Raw genomic sequence first — 19,244 nt, 5'->3', positions numbered from 1 at the left:
CACATTTGCTGTGTTACTTGTATTTTTATATGCTTATGTTCTCATATTATATATTTATTTTATCGGCTCCGTCTGCAAGGACCTTATGGTTTAGTTTCTAATCAAATGTAGTCGGATCTCTAGATTGCAGCGGATTGTCTGGGACCTTCTGAAACAGGACAGACTTTTGAGGAGGTGGAGTTGTTTATATCACTTTAATTTAAATGCTGTATCAACACGGGTAATATATATGTATGATTATTGAAGAATGCCAATGTTTGTCCTTCATTTCAAGGCAAAAAAAGAATGACAGTTCAAGTTTTTTTTAGTTTTTGGCCTTTCCGGTGAACTGTCATCCCCCCAACCATAGACTGTAAAAAAACAAAACACAAAAAAAACCCCCACACATTTACAGCCCCCCCCCCCCCAACCCAACCCAACCCAACCCAACCCAACCCAACCCATTTTTTTCTCGTTAAAAGATGACTTTTAACCTCCACTTCCCGATCAAAAACCGGAGGAAAGTGGAGGTTTAAAAGTCACCTTCAGTCTCCAGAGCATTTTCATGTATCCCAAAGGTGAAGCTTCTATGTTAAATTGATATTATTATTATAACCTTAAATACCCCACCCAAAAAAGAAAATTATTTCATGATTTATGCCGTCCCAGATCACGGGAGAAGTAACGGAATTTCGACGTGTTTTCGCGGTACGAAGACAGTTCGATGGAAGCTTTAGTTTATAGTCAAAATAGCTATCAGCTGGCGTCGTTTGGACTACTTTGTTCATTTTGTGTGTGTGTTTTTTTGTGTGTCAAATTTGAATGTTCCATGTGGACTCACGATTGTGAGAAGCAAAGTCATACACTTGGGTCAACATTAAGGGTGAGTGATTTTTTTAAAAATAATTTTGCGGTCGAGGTCTGGATTCAATTAATTGTATTAACTAATTGGCAAAGTTATTGTCTTCAATTACTAATTTATGGGAACTTGTTTCTGCCATAGAAAATATGAAAACAAAGAAAATAATACTAAATAAAAGGCAATGCTTCACGAGATATAAACTCACATTTCTGAGAAAAAAAAGTATTTTCACCTCAGCTTTGATTGACAGGTGATCTGACCAATCATAATCCACCTTCCGCCATTTTGTTAGGTAATTTCGTAGATTAACGTCGGTGGACTTGTATTTGAAAAACGGTGCGTACTGACGTCTTTCTGCGTTTGAAACAACATTCCTCGTGAAGGTCTTTCAAGTTTGTTTGATACTATAAATTAACGTAAAGAAAGAGATGATCGGTTCACGATCAGCTTCAACTGAGGCGACACAGCAATCTGTCATCACACATTGAGCCACAAAACGGTATTTATTGTTTACATTTCTTTAAAAAACGACTAAAAATTGAGAGTTGAGACTTAGGTTCATATTAAAATGAACATGTTCTTTCTGTTAGGGCGTTGTCAGTGTTCTCTTTGCTCTGAAGTTTGTTTTTCACTGATGGTGTGTGGCGTGAGAGCGCTAACGTTATATGATTTATACGTATAAATCATATAACGTTAACTTAGCGCTCTCACGCCACACACCATCAGTGAAAAACAAACTTCAGAGCAAAGAGAACACTAGGCGCGTTTCCATTAACCTTCAAATTGCGCATATTGAAATTGCGAATTGAAAAGACGCCTAATGGAAACGCGGCAATTTCGCAAAAACTCCCATATATCGCAAAAAAGTTTTTACGCTCTCATGAGGTGGTTTTTCAGGCGATTCGAAAAAGGACATTTTCGCAAAACTGCAATGGAAACGTTTTTTTCGCATTTACATGTCACCTGTTGCGGTGACGCATTGCTGCAACATAGGGCCAATATATTATATTTCCCACTCAATTGTGTCGTAATAACAAGATAATGTAGTTAAAAGGACATATGTTTTCTCCTAATAAGGACTACAGGCTATATATACTGTAATTAAGACATATATTCAAGAAATTTATTAAAACAGAAAGAGCTAGTCTGTATTTTCAGCCTTACTCAAAGGCAGAGGAAACAGGCCAGTTACGCACGTCAATCCATTCCAGACGATCTTAGTTTGTTTCTTATTTAATAAACAGGCAATTATTTGATGAAACATCGATACAAATAAAAATACAATTTATACAAAACGATTTTTTTTTAAGAAAGACTTTCTAGAAAATAAAACTCGAATTGATCAAAATCATGTGACCCCAGGTCTCAAACATATTGCGATTCTTACTCATGCTGCTCACTTTTCATAATCAACATAAAAAATTAAAATAATACTATAACAGGCTAATGTTTAGTCCTAAAGGTAGCCTATTTAGTTTCGTAGTTAGGCTGTTTTCTTTAACCCACGGCCGATAAAAGCGCCGACGTTCTCATTTTTTCCTTCTTCCTTTAAGAGAGATGAAACAATTTACAATAATCTTGTCATTTTTAGCTCTACAGATGAGTTCAAGACATAATTATAAACTATAAACTGTCTATTTTTATTTGTGGACTCAGGGAACTAGTTATTTTGCATGCACTCACTCCAAACGCGGTCTTCATTTAAAAAAAAATATTTCGTTTATTAAATGCCATTTTTTTTCTTTTCCAAAGCATTTCCAAAATCAATTCACATGCCCATCAAACGAAATATCTAGCCAAAATAACGAAAGTGGTAAAAAAAAACAAAAAAAAAAAACAACAACAAACATTTGAGTTACCATGCAAATTCAAACATTTCGCTCTACTCTATATGCGTCAACCTGCCGCGCGTAAGAGTCGATCATTCTTTACAGATGATGGTTCGGTTTGGAGAGAAGAGGAGACGGAGTTTTTTATTAAACTCATAAAAGACAATATAGGATTACAGTAATACTGGATGCTAAACACAGAAATGCTACATTATCATGAAGACCTTGAAGCAGATCTGACACACACACACACACACACACACACACACACACACACACACACACACACACACACACACACACACACACCTCATATCCGTGCCGATTAAGTAACCTAAGGGGCTTTCCTTGCCATTAATGCTTGGATAACACACGTGTCCTTCCAATAAAAATAATGGCTAGTGGATGAGATATACAAACCTACCAAGTACCATCATTTTGGAATGACCTATCGCGAGAGGAAAGTAATATGTTTTAGTCGCATAACTGCAGCTATGGAAACGCTGTCATTTCGCAACAGTTTTTTATCGACATTTAAGAAATATCGCAAAAGTTTTTCGCAAATCTGTAATGGAAACGCAGCTACTGACAACGCCCTAACAGAAAGAACATGTTCATTTTAATATGAGGCCATAGCAACAGCAACTAAAGGGGGCGGGTCTTTTCGAACTATCAATTGCTGGTTTAACGTTATATCTCGCAATTCTGAGGAAAAAAGTCGCAATTATCATTTAAAAGTTTTTTTCCCTTGGTGGAAACAAGCCTCCAAACTAATTAGCTATAGGTTAAATTACTGTGACGCTTTTTCTTCCAGGTTCCTTCATTATTTCTCTTTGCTCAACTGTTTCTTATCCTGTTGTCCGGCCTTCAGTTCTTCATATGGATTTTCTTCTACTGTCACGGCCTCACAATCTTTGGCTTTCTGAGGAAGCTGCTCATACCGTCCCTCTGATTGTCCTGCGGGTGTTTTTGAGTCGCCTGAACTCAGTGTTTGGTACACCTCAGCTTTCACGCTCTTAAGAGCCTCGTACCCGCCTTGACCTTCGCCTTGACCTTCGCCTTGACCTTCGCCTTGACCTTCGCCTTGACCTTCACCCTGACTTTGACTCTGACCTTGACCTTCTCCAGCTGCTAGTGTGTGGTACACCGCCTCCTCCTGCCTCTTTTTTAGGGCTTCGTAACACCCCTCGTCCTTGACCTTGTCCTTATCCGTACTCTCACCTAGTGTGTGGTACACTGCATCCTCCTGCCTCTTTTTTAGAGCTTCGTAACCCCCCTCATTCTCAACCTTGTCCTTATCTGTACTCTCACCTAGTGTGTGGTAAACCGCCTGATCGGTGAGATGGATTTGCTCATAGTCTCCACCTGTCGTTTTGTCTTTATCCCGTGCGGTCGCCTGAACATTGCTTCCTCTTCTGCGCTTCAACACGACCAGCACCACCACGATCAACACCCCGACAACCAACAGAACTCCAGCCACCATGATGGCATTTACAGACTGGGTCTCTTGTGCTACTAGAAAGAGAGAAGTGCACAATTGTGAAGTGAAAGAATAGTGCATTTATACATCAGTACAGTCAGCATGAATATGCACTGAAAACAAAAGTGTTCATGCAGCTCTTTGCATCTGTTTTGGTGTGAAACTTTTAGGTGTCGGGAGACACTTTGAGAAGCGTTTCTGCAGTTGATTACCACAGAAAATAATTTAGACTCGCCCCTCATTTAAATAAACCACAAATTAATTGACATAATAAATGTTACCTGGAATTAAAAGGTATTTTATTTTTTAATGTATTTTATTTCAATAACTTTCCAAAGCAACATTTGTAACTAAATAAATAAAAACAACTAATAAAATAAGAAAAACACTATAAAATTACCACTTTTTAAAAAATTAAATATAAACCTAAAAACTAATTTTAAATAATAAGCTACAACATAATTTTAATTATACTAAACACTGGCTTATGGAGTGTGTGTGTGTGTGTGTGTGTGTGTGTGTGTATTTAAAGTACCTCCAGGTTTGAAGCTGTAAACGTTGCTGAAACGGGACACACCCTTCTTACAGTACGTCCGGCAGCTGTACCCTCCTCCTTTCTCTACTGTAATATCCTTTGTGTTTACAGATAGTTTCTGGGGTACAGATGAGTCAGGGAGTGTGTGATACCAGAGATAGGATGTGCAGTCGCCAGGACAGTGACTACAGGAACACTGCAGACCGTTAGGAGGTGTTAAATTCACTGTAGAAGCAGCTGGCCCACCTGTAACACACACAAATATGACTATTCAGTGGTTGTTCCTGTAACTCACTTGGTATTGACTTTAAAGGACAACTCCGGTGAGAAATGAACCTAGGGGTAATTAACAGATGGTTACAGAGTAGATCGTTCTGTGGGATGCGTTTTCTTGAAAATCGAATGTAAACAGTTTTATCTCTAAAAACAGATTAGCTTATAATGCTTGTCTATGGGGCACAGGGTAGACACAGGGTGGTAAAATTAAATCGCTAGTTAATACCACTAACAAGGCTCAAAATAGCCTCACACTAACACGGCAGCATAATGAGGGTCCCTACTATTAAGAGTACAAGAGTACAAACAGTTTAATAAGAAGATACGTTGTAAACATAGTGCCTTACGCGTTCACGGACAGGCACCGTCTCGAAAAACAGTTTCGATGAATCGATCTACGAGCGCTGTTCTAAGTGAGCTGGTCGATAGGAATTAAGTTTGTGAAATGTAATAACATGGACATTTTTTTATTTATTTTTTTATTTTCTCTGTTGTGTTCAGTGTTTTCTTCCGGAAACAACGGACCATATGAGATTCCAAGTCACAGTTCATCACTTAGCAGAGCTCTCGTCGCTCGATGAGTCGAGACTGTTTTCCAAGATGGCGCCTGTCCGTGAACGCGTAATGCAGTATGTCTATAAACTGTCTTCTTATTAAACTGTTTGTACTCTTACAAAGTTCTCAATGCTTCGGTTTGCATGTTGGGACCCTCATTGTGCTACTGTGTTAGTGTGAGGCTATTTTTAGCCTTGTTAGTGGTATTAACTAGCGATTTAATTTTACTACTCTGTGCCCCATAGACTAGTGTTATAAGCTAATCTGTTTTTACAGATTAAAAATCGAGTTCCATGAAAACGCATCCCAGAGAACGATCTACTCTGTAACCATCTGTTAATTACCCCTAGGTTCATTTCTCACCGGAGTTGTCCTTTAAGGAACAGTATGTAAGAAATGTAGCCTAGAAATCTAGACGCACCCTAGCAGCAGCAAATTTAATTTGCCCACAAGTGTCGTCTAGGAACACTCAATACCATTCTAAGCTGTATTCCTCAAAATCTGGACGGCCCAATCACATCATGTATAGAGTCGGCGGGCGGGCGAGTTGCGTTTGCGTGCTTCTAGTAAACACAGAAACTGGCGAACGGCGGCGGTCTTTCGAATCAGCTTTGACCGCGATTCTGGAAGACTTGGAGTTAAGCTTTTCTCTGAGAAAAGAACAAAGAGCGGCACTGAAGTCATTCTTAAAAAGGGAAGATGTGTTCGGAGTTTAGCCGACCGGATACGGCGAATGTTTAATCTATCAGCGAGCTCTGCTTCACCTTCGTTGCTCTGGTTGGTGTAGCGCTATCCTATCGCGTGCAGAGGGAGTTTGAAAGACAACCGTTTATCCCACTCCTCGGATTGAGCCGTCAATGGTGAGTTTCCAGACCAAACATCTTGATGTGGGTCTGGCTTGTCAGGCTATAAGAAATGTATTTCAACTAACAATTTTCAGTGCACTGAAACACGGGAACTAAACCCGAAATAATTCACAATGTTTTATTACAGTATTGTTCTTTTTACAATGGTAATGGTAAAAGTCATTAGTCATTATCACTCAATAATCGTGCATTTCTGTTTGAGCTGCATGCACTGAAGCTGAAGTGGCTCACCGCCCGCTTTACTATCGCGTTAATTCTTAACTAAATGCATCCTATATGAGATAAATCAAAGTAAACGCATGTTGTAAAATGGTCCGAACACAACTCTGTTGTCTGCTGCATGTTTCGCAGTTGAGCAGCATGACCCTGCTTAAATGATGATCGATATGTTTTATTGAATAAATGCATTATCTACAATTTATCAATCTTCGATTAATGATTAACATGCTAAGCATTGTCACTTTCCCATTTGGGAACTCAGCCGGACTGAGTGGCAGAAGAGCTGCTGCTTGAATGGATTTAAGCTGAAAACGTGAGTAAAACAACAATTATCAGTTTCAACTAATGTTCCTTACAACTACCAAAGATCCAGTGATTCATGGATATTGACAGTCAGGAATTGTGACTCCTGACATTTATATGCAACTTATTTCGATGCCGGGGAAAAGCATAAAGCAAATTTGCCTGTGAATGCTTTATATTAATACAATATAGATGGGCCTAAATCCGGATGATCACTTATATTTATTTTATATCGTCATATTGACTTGTCTAGTCCTAAAACTTGTCGTTTTTTTTCAGTGTTTTTTTTTAAACATCCAATTATGCAGAAAATAAGATGGTAGATATTTAATTGATGACTTGTCAGTGCAATGTGTAACAATACAATAGATGGGTATGGTTTTACCCCCAAAATTCATCATATACTGAAACAAAATGATAGCTATTTCTATAGGCAATTGCAGAGCTCTTTCCTGTTTTAGATATGTTTGTTGTGTTTTTCGCGACATTCACACCGAAAACCAATGCTGCCGCGCAGTCTTTTTGCCACTCAGTGTGCATAACAGCAGTCACTCCAGCCATCTGTGAAGTTATGTGCATACCTTCTATAAATGAAGGGGTGAGGTGATGCAGTTATTGTAGTGTTTACCTATAACTTTTAACTCCTGGGCATCAGAATCTCCTTCCTGCTGGGCAGCGCCTGGACTGATGTGGCTGTACCTGTAGGTGGCGTGGCACCGGTACTCTCCGGTATCTTTCTCTGTGGCGTTGGTGATGATGTATGTGGCTTCCGTTATGGTTTCGAGAATCACATTATTCTTAAAGAACTCAGCCTTTTCCACTTTCCCTCCACCCCAGACTGCACACCTGAGAGCCACATGCTCCCCCATCAGTGCAGGAACGGCCGGAGGCTCCAACATCACCTTGAGCTCTGAGAGACACAGAGACCGTACACAGGTCAGACTGCACACCCATCATACACTGCTGCAAGAAACTCACGCTTCATTTAAAGATCCCATCAAATTAAAGATGGCTTTGAATTCATTTACTGATGTTGCGCTAACAGGCATATTCAAATTTCTGTCCAGTCAAATGCTTTCTAGGATGAGTCCCTCATGCAAAGAAGCGGCAAATCAAAGTGTTACTGATATAAACTAAAGGCTTTGGCTGTTTAAAGGGTTACTTCAGTGATTTAGCATTAAGCTTTGTATTTAAACTAGATCATTAGTGTAGTAGAAATGTGAAAATATTTTTGAATTTGGTGCCTTCTAGACTGAGAAAAGACAGAAAATGTATTTGTCTCATGGGGATAACAACTCCCAGAATGCATTTGCTTCATTGCCTACGAGGCCACTCACAAAGCCACGGCTTTTGGATTACTGGATCACTTCACTTTCCTCCTGCATTCATTTTCATAAAATCAGTTCAGTTAGAGAACAGGCACTTCAATTAAAAACTGAACGTGTCTGTTCAAGCACAATCATTTGAGGGTTTCTACTGATATAAAGCCAAATGCTAAATCGCTGAAGTAACCCTTTAAGGGTTGGGAATTCAATGGGAAATGTCAGTGCTGGAAAAACTTAATCTTGACATTTTTGGAATTAAATGTGTATAAAATAATCAACTTTGTCTTTGTGATGCAAATGAGTCAATATTTGCCATACAGTTGGAGTATAGATTTATAAAAACTGATTTTAAAGAAATGTTGGATTTTATATTGAGATCTGATTTTTAAGACTTGCTTTGGCAAGTCTTGTTAAGATTTGACCATTTACTCTCCAATTTAGTCTCATGGCTGTTTATGAGAAGCCATTTAGATTGGGAAAAAAATGTATGCAAAAAACAAACAAAGTGTGTGTATGTATGTAGTAAATAAAAAGTATAAACATACTAGATTTAACTAAGAAATAACTTGGTATACTCTAACATCACTTGCTTAACATGTTAAGAGCCAGTAAGACTGATTAGAACTAGTTAACAACTTGTGGTCGGAAAATAATGACGGCAGTCTGTATAGTAATAAGACTGCAAATGTAAGTCTTTTGTAAATGTATCACTTAGTATTAGCAGAATTAATAATGTTATGATGATCGTATGATTAATGTAAAACTTTTAGATGTTTGTTATCTGTGGAGCATAATAGAGTATTAATAAAAGTGTCCCAGAGTTTTTTTTGTCCATACATTTGTAGTCAGTGAAGTCTGGTGCTGTTTTGTACCCCATTGACTTTCATTGAAGGGACACACACAGTCAAAACATCCTTCAAAATATTGCATTTTGTCTTCCAAAGAAAAAAGCTAATTAAACAGTTTTGGAATGTCATGAAAGAGTAAATAATGACAGAATTTGTCTTTTTGGCTGAGTTGTTTAACTACACAGGTGATCTGAACTACAACAGGTAAAGGAGGAAGACGTCACCTGTCATTTTCAGCGTCACTGCATTGCTTCGCTGTGTGTTGTTCCTGCACCAGAAAGTGGCTCTTTTTGCATCTTTCAATTCTGCAAACAAAACAGCCTTGTTGTTCGACCTAGGATCGAATAATAGTCTGGAGCCGCTCTCTCCCCGCAACACATAACACTTCCAGCCCTTCAGATCACCGTCCACCTGCAGCTCCAGGTTTGTTCCTTCACCTTTGCTCAACACCGGGCCACCTACAGCTGGAGAGAGCTGAGCGTGAGGCTCCAGCTCTGAGAGAGAGAGAGAGAGAGAGAGAGAGAGAGAGAGAGATTATGAGGAACAGCAGGAGGAACAGGTGATCGTGAGGAAACGTTTAGTGTCGTGTTCATACCCAGGACAGTGAGTGTGTACGGGTCGCTCTTCGATCCGCTCCGCTCACATTGATACGTCCCGTTGTTTTTTGATGTCACTGATGTAAGAAGCATTGAAGAATTCTCATGTGACTGTAGATCTCCATTAATGAACCATTTTATCGGTTCACCTCCTCCTTTACAGATCAGAGTGATGTCATCTCCAACATACACATCTGGGAACTTCGGCAGCAGAGACACTGAGCGAAAGACAACACACACATGAGAGACACGTCTTCTGTAACGCCAGGTTGTCTGATTACTATTGTGCAATATGATTGATTGATTTATTGATTGACAATATTTGAAAACCATGGCGATTTGGTGCTGTTTACTCAACAAAGAATAATTAGAGTAATTGGAAAACTTGGAAATGACCTGTTTATAAATACATAAATAAGGCGTTTATTTATTTAAAAAATCACATATCAATCTCTTTACCGATCAGATTCTTAGAATAAAAATATTTTAGGAATATTTTTTGTTGTTGCTTTATTTAAGATGTTTTAATATAGGTTTTAACAATTTCCACCCTCTCTCTGACTTTAAATAAATGTTTTTTGTTGTTTGTTTAGGTATTCTGTAAGTTTTTGACTGTCTGTCGATGTGAAATGTGCCACGAGTGATCTTGTTAAAAAATAAACTTGAGCTGCTGTTTTCTGACACTGCGATTCCTCAGGAGCATCTGCAGATCTTAGAAAATGATCTGATGGTTTTTATGATGTAGGAGTCAGGCTGTTCAGTCTTCAGCGGACACACCCTGCGGCATTTACTTGGACCTTCTCGAGGAACCACGACAAGAACTACTTTGGATAAGGTTGGAGGTTTATTTTAAATGGCCCTCAGTGAGGTACTTCATACATTTAGGTTAGACATTTTAAACATGTACTGACACTAGAAACATCAGGATACTGGTTGGGTGAAGTGATGAAAATGTGTATTTACCTGTTGGTTTTTGGCCATAGTTTTCTCTTATGAGAGCCAACCACACTGTGAGATAAAAAGATACATCAGATTATTTTTGTACTAAGAAGCTACAGCTTTTAATAAAATTTGCTGTATCTTTGATATTGAAATGAGACTGCCGCACCCAGTCAATTCTGATATATATATATATATATTATATATATTACAAAATATATATATATATTTTATAGGGAAGGCAAGTTTAATTGCACATTTCATACCCAATGGCAATTCAAAATGCTTTACATAGAAATTAATTAAAATAGTGATAATGTATGCATAAGAATTAAGAAATAAGAATACCATGTGTAAGAATTAAAAATAAAAACAAGGATAATTAAAACCTGCGTATACATAATTAAAATAAATAAATAAATTAAAATAATAATACAAATTTTCAAATATTAATACCATCTTAGTTAGAACACCTCTCATTAATTTCTTTTTTAAATAGCCTGTTGCATTTTCAGTGCTGTGGAAACGAGATAATCCATGATCGTGTGTGTGTGTATGTATGTATGTATTATGCATAGTATAATATATTTATTAAAAATGCTGAAAGTTGTCTGTATAGTATAGTTTTTATTGTACAGTATAAAAACTATTACACCTATGGCGAGTCCTTATAAATCACTTATTCCATTTAAAAAAATTATTAAATATTTTGTAATTAATAATGCAAAAAACTGTGTGTGTGTGTATATATATATATATATATATATATATATATATATATATATATATATATATATATATATATATATATATATATATAATATACGTTATTTATTGGTATTTAAAAGTTTTACTGACTTCTCTCAAACTTTCATTTCTTATTTTGAAATTATATGTTGATATTGTGCATCATAAATTAAACAAAATATTGGCTACAAAAGTTAACACATTAGTGCAAACATCACCAAAATAATGTAATTAAATAATTAATTCTGTCAAGTTTGCAATGAAATGCAATAACTGTCAACATTTAATGCCAATATGTTAACCAGACAAACAAACTCCTTAAATAATTTGCCCCTTGTCTGTCGTGTCTGATAAACTTAAACATCCTGAATTTGTCCAAATATCCCATTCCACAGAATCAGACAATAAGATGATGCTGTATCAACGCTTGTGTTTTTACCTGACAGTGTCAGCAGAGACCTCATGTCCATCAGCGGAGCCGAGCCACACTGCCCGTCGGTCAGAAAGTGAAATATGACTTGTCTAAAGAATCGAAAGATGAGCCACTTGTAGAAATTTAGGGAAGCGGACCAATGTGTGTATGTGTACCCAGCTGAGTATGTGCGTGTATGTGTGTGTGTGCACGCGTTTCCATCGTTTTGGTTCAGTCTGACAGTGTTTTTTTCCTCTTTTTTTTCTCTTTTGGTGATTCGAGCGGCCACCGCACCCTTCAGTCACACTGAGTCAGCAGTGTTTTTTTAAACAGCTCATTTCAGCTTTGTTTGTGTCTAAGCATGCGATGTTGCTCTCAATGTGCAATTTGGTTATTATCAGGCGTTGCTATTTACAGAACGTGTGAAGTCGTGGTTATGTATGGTCAGTGAACAAGAACAACTGGGAGGCTCAAACTGAAACTAAGCTTGAAAGGAAGATGAATGACTTATCAAATATATGTTTTCTAATTAAGATAAATACATTTAGTATTATTTATTAGTATTACATTTAGTCTATAGAATATAATGCTGCAGTGGTGGCCAAAATAATTAGAATCTGAATTATTAGAATAGAATGACATCTGAAAATATTGACTCTGAGAACTTCAACACTAATGTTATGTTGATTTGATGTACAACATAATAGATCTTTACAGTTTATTTTCTTACTCGCCTCAAATGCAGCAGATACAGGGTTTTTCCTACATTTACATTTTTTTTTGGTGGCCGCCAAAACAAATTTGTCCTGCCAAAGCCTTATTTGATCAGTTATTGTGATTTTGAGTGATGTAGAATAGATGACTGCTGCGCTTGTGATAGGGCGCATGTTAACTGAGTGACAGAGAACGATCAGAGAGCCCCTTACCCTCACTTCTGTCTTCAATATAAGCACTGTCTTAGCTCTTTCTTATATTTAACATATTAATCACAATCAAAAGTTTGGAAGCCCGAATCCATGTTGCACGTAAAGCATTGGGACAATTTTTTACTTGAATTAGGCTACCGCTGAGTGAATTGTTCTTAAAAAATGTTGAGTCTTTTCTGACCAGCCGACATAAACTATAAGCCTACTTTCAATAAACGGGAAACAAATCCTATCCAGTTTTGAAGTGTTTGTTGTGTGTTTACAAATCTTTTGCAGTGTTCACAGACAGGATTCGTGCACATCGCGTCTGCTAATGTCCGATTCATGACCTAACGACTGGTTAAAACAACTGATCTGTTCAAAACTGAACTCACAAATCAGTTTAATCATTTTCTCAGAACACCACTGAAATGAGAACACGGGTGCGCTTACCCGATTTGGCAAGAGTGGATAGTAAGAATACGTTTTAGTTATCCACAGTATTTCAGCTTATTTATAATGACAATATGTAGAAAAAAAAAGTCTAAAATCTTTTAGTTTAGACTGGAGGTGAAAAAAGAGAGTTTTTGTTAGCTGGCTGATCATTATATTAAATTGTATAAGGCAGAAAATAATAAATAATGCTACTTTATCTGTAAATAGTGTAAAAAAAAAAGAGGAACAAAAGAAGCAAACATTGAGGTAAGAGAGACTACATAATATGATAAATCAAAATAAGATAAGCAAAAATTTCTAACTGTTTCTGCATTTATTTAAAATGTATTATAAGTATTGCGCTCGCAGATCACGTGGGTAGGGTACTTTTTATGGTGTGTGTGTTGATGACCATGTCTGTCAGCCACCATTGAAGAACATTTTTGACCCAGGAAAAACTCTGAGGTAGTTACAGCAATGGTTATAAGAATGTTCCGGGTCATTGTCCTCTTGGAAAATAAATCAAGGCCCAATAAGATGGCTTATGACGTATTGTTGTAAGTGTTGACGTATAACGTATTTTATTTGGCACAGTTTTTCTGTGCCAGATAATGAACAAGTTTCTGAGTTTTTTTCTGAGTATGGCCCTGTTTGACATGATAAAGTGTGGAATTGCTTGTATGGGCACTTCTCCCGGATGAGCGCATTGTTAACCACAGCGAGTGCATGAGCACAGCCATCAACGAGCTTCGTTCGTTCACGGGAGTTGTCAGCGAGCTTCGTTCGTTCATGGGAGTTGTCAGTGGCGCTGCCATTTTGTTTTTAGACCACAACATCAACAATGTCACTAAAGAAGTGTGTTTCTGGTTGTGAGGGAAAGATAGCCTTGCAAAATAACCCGGCATTAAGGAAACCGTGGATGCAGTTTGTTCTTCCAGAGTTCTGCAAGTGTGTGTGTTCTTCATGAGGGGAAACCGCAGGCGATGTGTGAAAATATGTCAAATGTGTGTTTTGTTGGCAGTTGGTGCGTAAGTGCATATGATGTGAACAACATTAACATATAGTGAATCCAACGTTATCCAGGGATTGTGTTTGCGTGTGTGTGTGTGCGTGCGTGTGACTCTTTAGCCCGTCCACTGGACACCTTCACGAGTTCGGCTGTTTTTGGAAAGAATCGGTACAGTGTATCTGTGTTTTGTAAATATGATAAAACTCTTCAGAGGTTCAGAGATATGAAGGATGCAACACTACTCTATAGGTACTCAAGATTAACATGAGACTGGCAGAAACTGTGTTATGGACCCTTAAACTGGTTCATTTACTTCATAACTTCTGTTGTATATTTCAATATTTTCAGGTTATGCATGTACAATTCAAAGTAATTTTATGATAAGTGATGCCTTTCACAGAAGCCAGCACAAATATCTGTGTGCTGACCTGTTAAGTAATTCAGAATTAACTTTTAATAAGTCAAATTTATCAAATATTTGTACTGCTTGCTAGTTAACCTGAATTGACCCTGGGTTATTTAAGGCTTGATTTCTGCACAGGGCATCATCGCCTGTTTGCAGATTCTCAGTTAACTCTTGAGGTTTGTGTATTTTTAGTGTTGGCTCAACAGTTTTACTTTGCTTTGAAAGTTTTATCCACCCTCGGATGTTTAGTGAGTGCTGTTATTTAGAGTAAAGTGCAGAGGCTCAGCAATTTTTTTTGTATTTACTTAGTAGTGCTGTAGTGCACAAAAGCAGATAAATGTCGAAAAATGACACTGATTAAGATGCTTCTGGGCTGTTGAATGGTACAATATGTGGTCTTGATTTTAATTTCCCTATGATTAATAAAAAAAAAAAAAATCATTTCTGTCAGGTCTTGCATGTCAGTGTTCACTGGAGCGCAAAGATGACATCTGACAACCAATCTCAAAGCCTTTTTAGTGAGTACTTTAAGAAAAAGCTGCACACTTCACACTGAGCAATGTGTGAATGAATGTCATACGAACAGTTTAATTCTATTGCAAAACAGAAATATTTATTCATGGAAATGTTCTCCAATGTTTGTTGTAATTCTTTATTTCATTTGCTCAAGATGTGTTGCTAATTCTTTGTTCTTTTTGTGCAAGAGGAACTTGCTTTTGTGTGTGTGTGTGTTGCCTTCCTGTGCATTTCCCAGAATACCCAGTGATGTTATTTATGAACCGGGACGTACCGATTGGTCAGCACTTTAATTCTAAATTTTATTTTAGATTAAATAGATTTTGCATGTAATTTTTTGTTGAAAAATTGTTTGTTGAATTTTGGTACAGTTGACAATGCACATCCGCACCCTGTTTAGACAAACAGAAACATTTTCACATGTACAAAAAGTGTGAAAGTAGAGTTGTTCAGAAATGACCTGATCATGCTTTTGGTAAAATAAAGGGCAGAATGTGCTCACATCTATGAGTCATTTTGGTCACATATGACTTTACCGCTTTCTATAAAACCTGCATTATGATGCATTATACTATAATTATTTGACTGTCTTATTATACACATTGTTTTCATCTTGTTTACATTTATGCATTTAGTAGAGACCTGTATCCAAAGTGATTCGTCACAGATCTATTATTATCTGTTCACATAACGCACAATGTTTCAGTGACACATCTGATTAAAACATTGTATTAAGGCATTGTACATTATAATCCTGTAAAAAAAATAAAAATAAGCATTTGCTCTTGACAGAACTTGATTTTAATTAATAATAATAATAATAATAATAATAATAATAATAATAATAATAATAATAATAATATTTTTTTATTTTTCAATAACCCAAGGTTGCTTCACAATGTACAAGAGTACAATCAATTAAATATAACAAATCAAATAACAGTCAGCCTGCTCATTATTACAAAATTAACACGCAGATGGAGATGATAATAAACTACAGATAATTAACATAAATTATGGAATCAAAGTGAACATTAAATAAAATAATACAATTGTCATATTACATACAATTAAAAAGTGAGATCACTTGAGGGAAGAGAAATTGAGAGAAAAATAATTATTTACTGATCGTAGAGCATGAATGAGTTTTATGTTGGGAGTTAAATGTCTGGAGAGTAGGTGTGGCACGAAGATTCGGCGATAGCTAAGGGCCAATAACACTAAAAGACCAACGCCCACAGTACAGCGTTTATACTAGGGTACAACAAGCAAGTTATCATTGCTAGCAGCTATATAAACTAAAACTAACAGTTTAAACTGGATACGACTGGCCACAGGAAGGTAGTCAAGTTGGTAAAAAGTGGAGAGCTAGGCTGTTTAAATCATTCATTATAAATGCATTATATACAGTATTGATGCTTCAGAGATGGTGTTGCCAAATTGATATCAGTTGATTATCAACTCCGGCCGGTGCCGTTTAATAGCTGTGCTGGGAAAGAGCGATTTCGATGTCTGTGGGAATGTAATGGTGACGTGTTCCTGGAACAACAAAAAAAGCTCTAAGCATGGTCTGACTCTTAAACCACAGGGCCTAAACTATCATGTAGAGTGTAGACACGTGGGACTGTTACACATACAGTAAATGTTGTTCCAGGACCAATAAGGTTGTTGACATATTAAACATCTGACTCGATTATTTTATTTTTAAAGAACTGAAAGTTACTTCATACATATTGTTTTGAAAGAACTGAAAGTCACTTGAGATGCTGCATCCCAATTAGACTACATATGTACTATATGTAGGCGTACTAGTATGTACTATGTACTGTTTTTTTTTTTTTTTTGTGTGTGTGTGAAGAAAAAGTACACATGGGCATACTACTACATCTTTAACGGATTCTGTCCCTTAGTTATGTGCATTCCTTCACCATTGCTCAGTTGGGGACACTAAAATTATGATCCAAGTTATCAAACTAAATATACAAATAAAATGTATTAATTGGGTCTTATTTAATTCTATAAACTATAATACTGATCTGCCAACATTTTCGCTATATGATAAATTACAAAAAGCTGATAACATCACCGTTTTCTCCAGAAGGACTGTACAGCCAAATCTAATTTTGTTGCAATATTGTCCTGTTTAACACTGAAGCTCCTTTGAAGCAATCGTCATTGTAAAAGCACGATATAAATAAAGTTGATTGATTGATTTAAACTTCCCTGTCAATCATCATAACAGTTCAAATCCTCCACAATCAATTTCATTTCCTACCGTTTCGGGGAGAGATGTAGTAGCACGTTGTTGATCTGCCATTGGTGGGTCTTTAATGCAGAGACTCTCATGTGTTTACAATTTCAATATAATTCTGCATTTTAAAAGTTAATGGCCAAACGTATCCTTACAAAAGTTCTCGATGCTGTTGCAGATTAAATATATTGTAAATAACTTTAAATAAATATATTTTAGTCAGGTTAGATACTGATACCTATTACAAATGTGTAAATAACAAGTTATATGAGGGGAATCCAGTCTTAAATCAAGGAGCTATTAGTTATTATTTTGAAAATGGATATGATCAGGTTGTGTATACGAAATGCTGAATTGGACATTCGAGACTTACTCATTCATATTTATTGAAGGGGGAAGAGAAACCGGTTAGTGATTTGTCCTTTTTCAAATAATATAAGATGACGGTTTTATTCAGAAAACACATTAATAGACATTTTTGAAAGGGTTTCTCCTGGAGTAATTTGAGAATTTCTGTCAAATATTCGATTGAAAGATTCTCTGTAATTGTTGTTTTTATTACTGTTGTTATTGGTATATATGCCTGATTTTGTACAGTGATTGTTTTAAGACAAAGTTGTTAAATTACTATAAATAATGTCTTGAAGTAATACTGCTATTGCTGCTGAAATGGCATTAAATCATAAATACTGATACCTATTCACCCAAACCCCTTTATCTAAACCTCTCTGCTTACCCGTTGGAATTGGACATCTGTCTTTTTTTCTTCTCTCTCTCTCTCTCTCTCTCTCTCTCTCTCTCTCTCTCTCTCTCTCTCTCTCTCTCTCTCTCTCTCTCTCTCTCTCTCTCTCTCTCTCTCTCTCTATCTCTCTCTCTCTATCTCTCTCGCACGCACGCACGCACGCACGCACGCACGCACGCACGCACGCACGCACGCACGCACGCACGCACGCACGCACGCACAGAATGACCAGGTGTCTGTAATTAGATCAATTAATGGTTAGTTAGAAATGAGCTTGAGATGTTTGTTATACACACCCTGACGAAGGCATGTAAAGCCGCAACGCGTAGGTGTATCTGTCACCAATTTTTAATTGCTTAAGCCATGAACAAATAAAGGCTTTTTAACTTTCTCAATACACCCATCGAGTGCCTTGGACTACTTTTGCTTTTAGACTTAATTTTCCCACATAACCAAAGAGCACCGAGACTTTACACCCTGTGCAGCACTTCTTGCATTCCTTTGCATTGGACATCTGTCTTGTTTGTAGTTGTTTACAATTTTTTTTGTCTGCGTTTGTACTTCTAATCTACTACTCATTAAACTTTCAATGGCTCTTTTTCACAGACCGTGACCTGTTTAAACGGTCATCAATATTGTAAATCCTGCAAAGTTTTGTATTTTTTTTTTTTTTTTAAAGTATGAACATTTATAACATTAATACTTTGTTTTATTACTTTTGCATCAAATTACAAAAAACAAGTTATGCTGAGGGTGTTTCTAATACAGTGTCTCGGGGAGTGACCCGTCTTTCTCTCTTTTCACTGCCGTTATCATTCTCGCTGTGTTTTCCCCCATCTTTTTGAAAGTTGTGAAATCACCATTGTGGCATTTTTCTATTGCTATTTGAGCAAATGTGCACGCCAAAAATATATTTAATGTATAATCTCATTCAGCACTATAAAAGTTAACCCGACTGATGTCTTTTACTCTGAGAAACCCTGAAATGTGAAGAATATGAAGGGTCTATGGGTTGTGGGGAATATTAGCTGTTAGAGTTTGCACGGATCTGCATTCTGAATTATAACCAGAAAGTGTGTGTGTGTGTGTGTGTGTGTGTGTGTGTGTGTGTGTGTGTGTGTGTGTGTGTGTGTGTGTGTGTGTGTGTGTGTGTGTGTGTGTGTGAGAGAGAGAGAGAGAGAGAGAGAGAGAGAGATGTATTTTTTTTTT

General features: G+C 36.9%; 1 protein-coding gene and 1 long non-coding RNA gene across 4 annotated transcripts; one reads left to right on the top strand and one right to left on the bottom strand.

The window, feature by feature from the left end:
- The first annotated feature begins 440 nt into the window (after positions 1 to 440).
- LOC137064025 (uncharacterized) lies at positions 441 to 9,386 on the top strand. Of its 2 annotated transcripts, XR_010901468.1 has the most exons (4): positions 441 to 1,340; positions 7,560 to 7,662; positions 7,742 to 7,840; positions 9,263 to 9,386. It is a non-coding gene; the product is annotated as an uncharacterized lncRNA (long non-coding RNA). The 2 variants fall into 2 exon arrangements; XR_010901469.1 differs by lacking the exon at positions 7,560 to 7,662.
- LOC137064022 (contactin-2) lies at positions 3,261 to 11,992 on the bottom strand. 2 transcript variants are annotated; one of them, XM_067435360.1, is made up of 8 exons: positions 11,799 to 11,992; positions 10,637 to 10,681; positions 9,673 to 9,891; positions 9,302 to 9,571; positions 7,533 to 7,814; positions 4,686 to 4,931; positions 3,760 to 4,185; positions 3,261 to 3,723 (listed from the first exon to the last, which is right to left on the bottom strand). In XM_067435360.1, exons 1-8 carry the CDS (start codon positions 11,827 to 11,829, stop codon positions 3,494 to 3,496), a joined length of 1,749 nt encoding a protein of 582 aa, XP_067291461.1. In that variant the 5' UTR covers positions 11,830 to 11,992; the 3' UTR covers positions 3,261 to 3,493. The 2 variants fall into 2 exon arrangements, with proteins under 2 accessions (XP_067291461.1, XP_067291460.1); XM_067435359.1 differs by having other exon boundaries at positions 3,261 to 4,185; positions 11,799 to 11,976.
- Positions 11,993 to 19,244: the final 7,252 nt, after the last annotated feature.

This window comes from Pseudorasbora parva, chromosome 24 (assembly GCF_024679245.1).
Source record: "Pseudorasbora parva isolate DD20220531a chromosome 24, ASM2467924v1, whole genome shotgun sequence".
NCBI classification, from domain to species: domain Eukaryota; kingdom Metazoa; phylum Chordata; class Actinopteri; order Cypriniformes; family Gobionidae; genus Pseudorasbora; species Pseudorasbora parva.
Note: the sequence above shows the minus strand (reverse complement) of the source record. Positions and strands in the feature narration are given on the sequence as shown.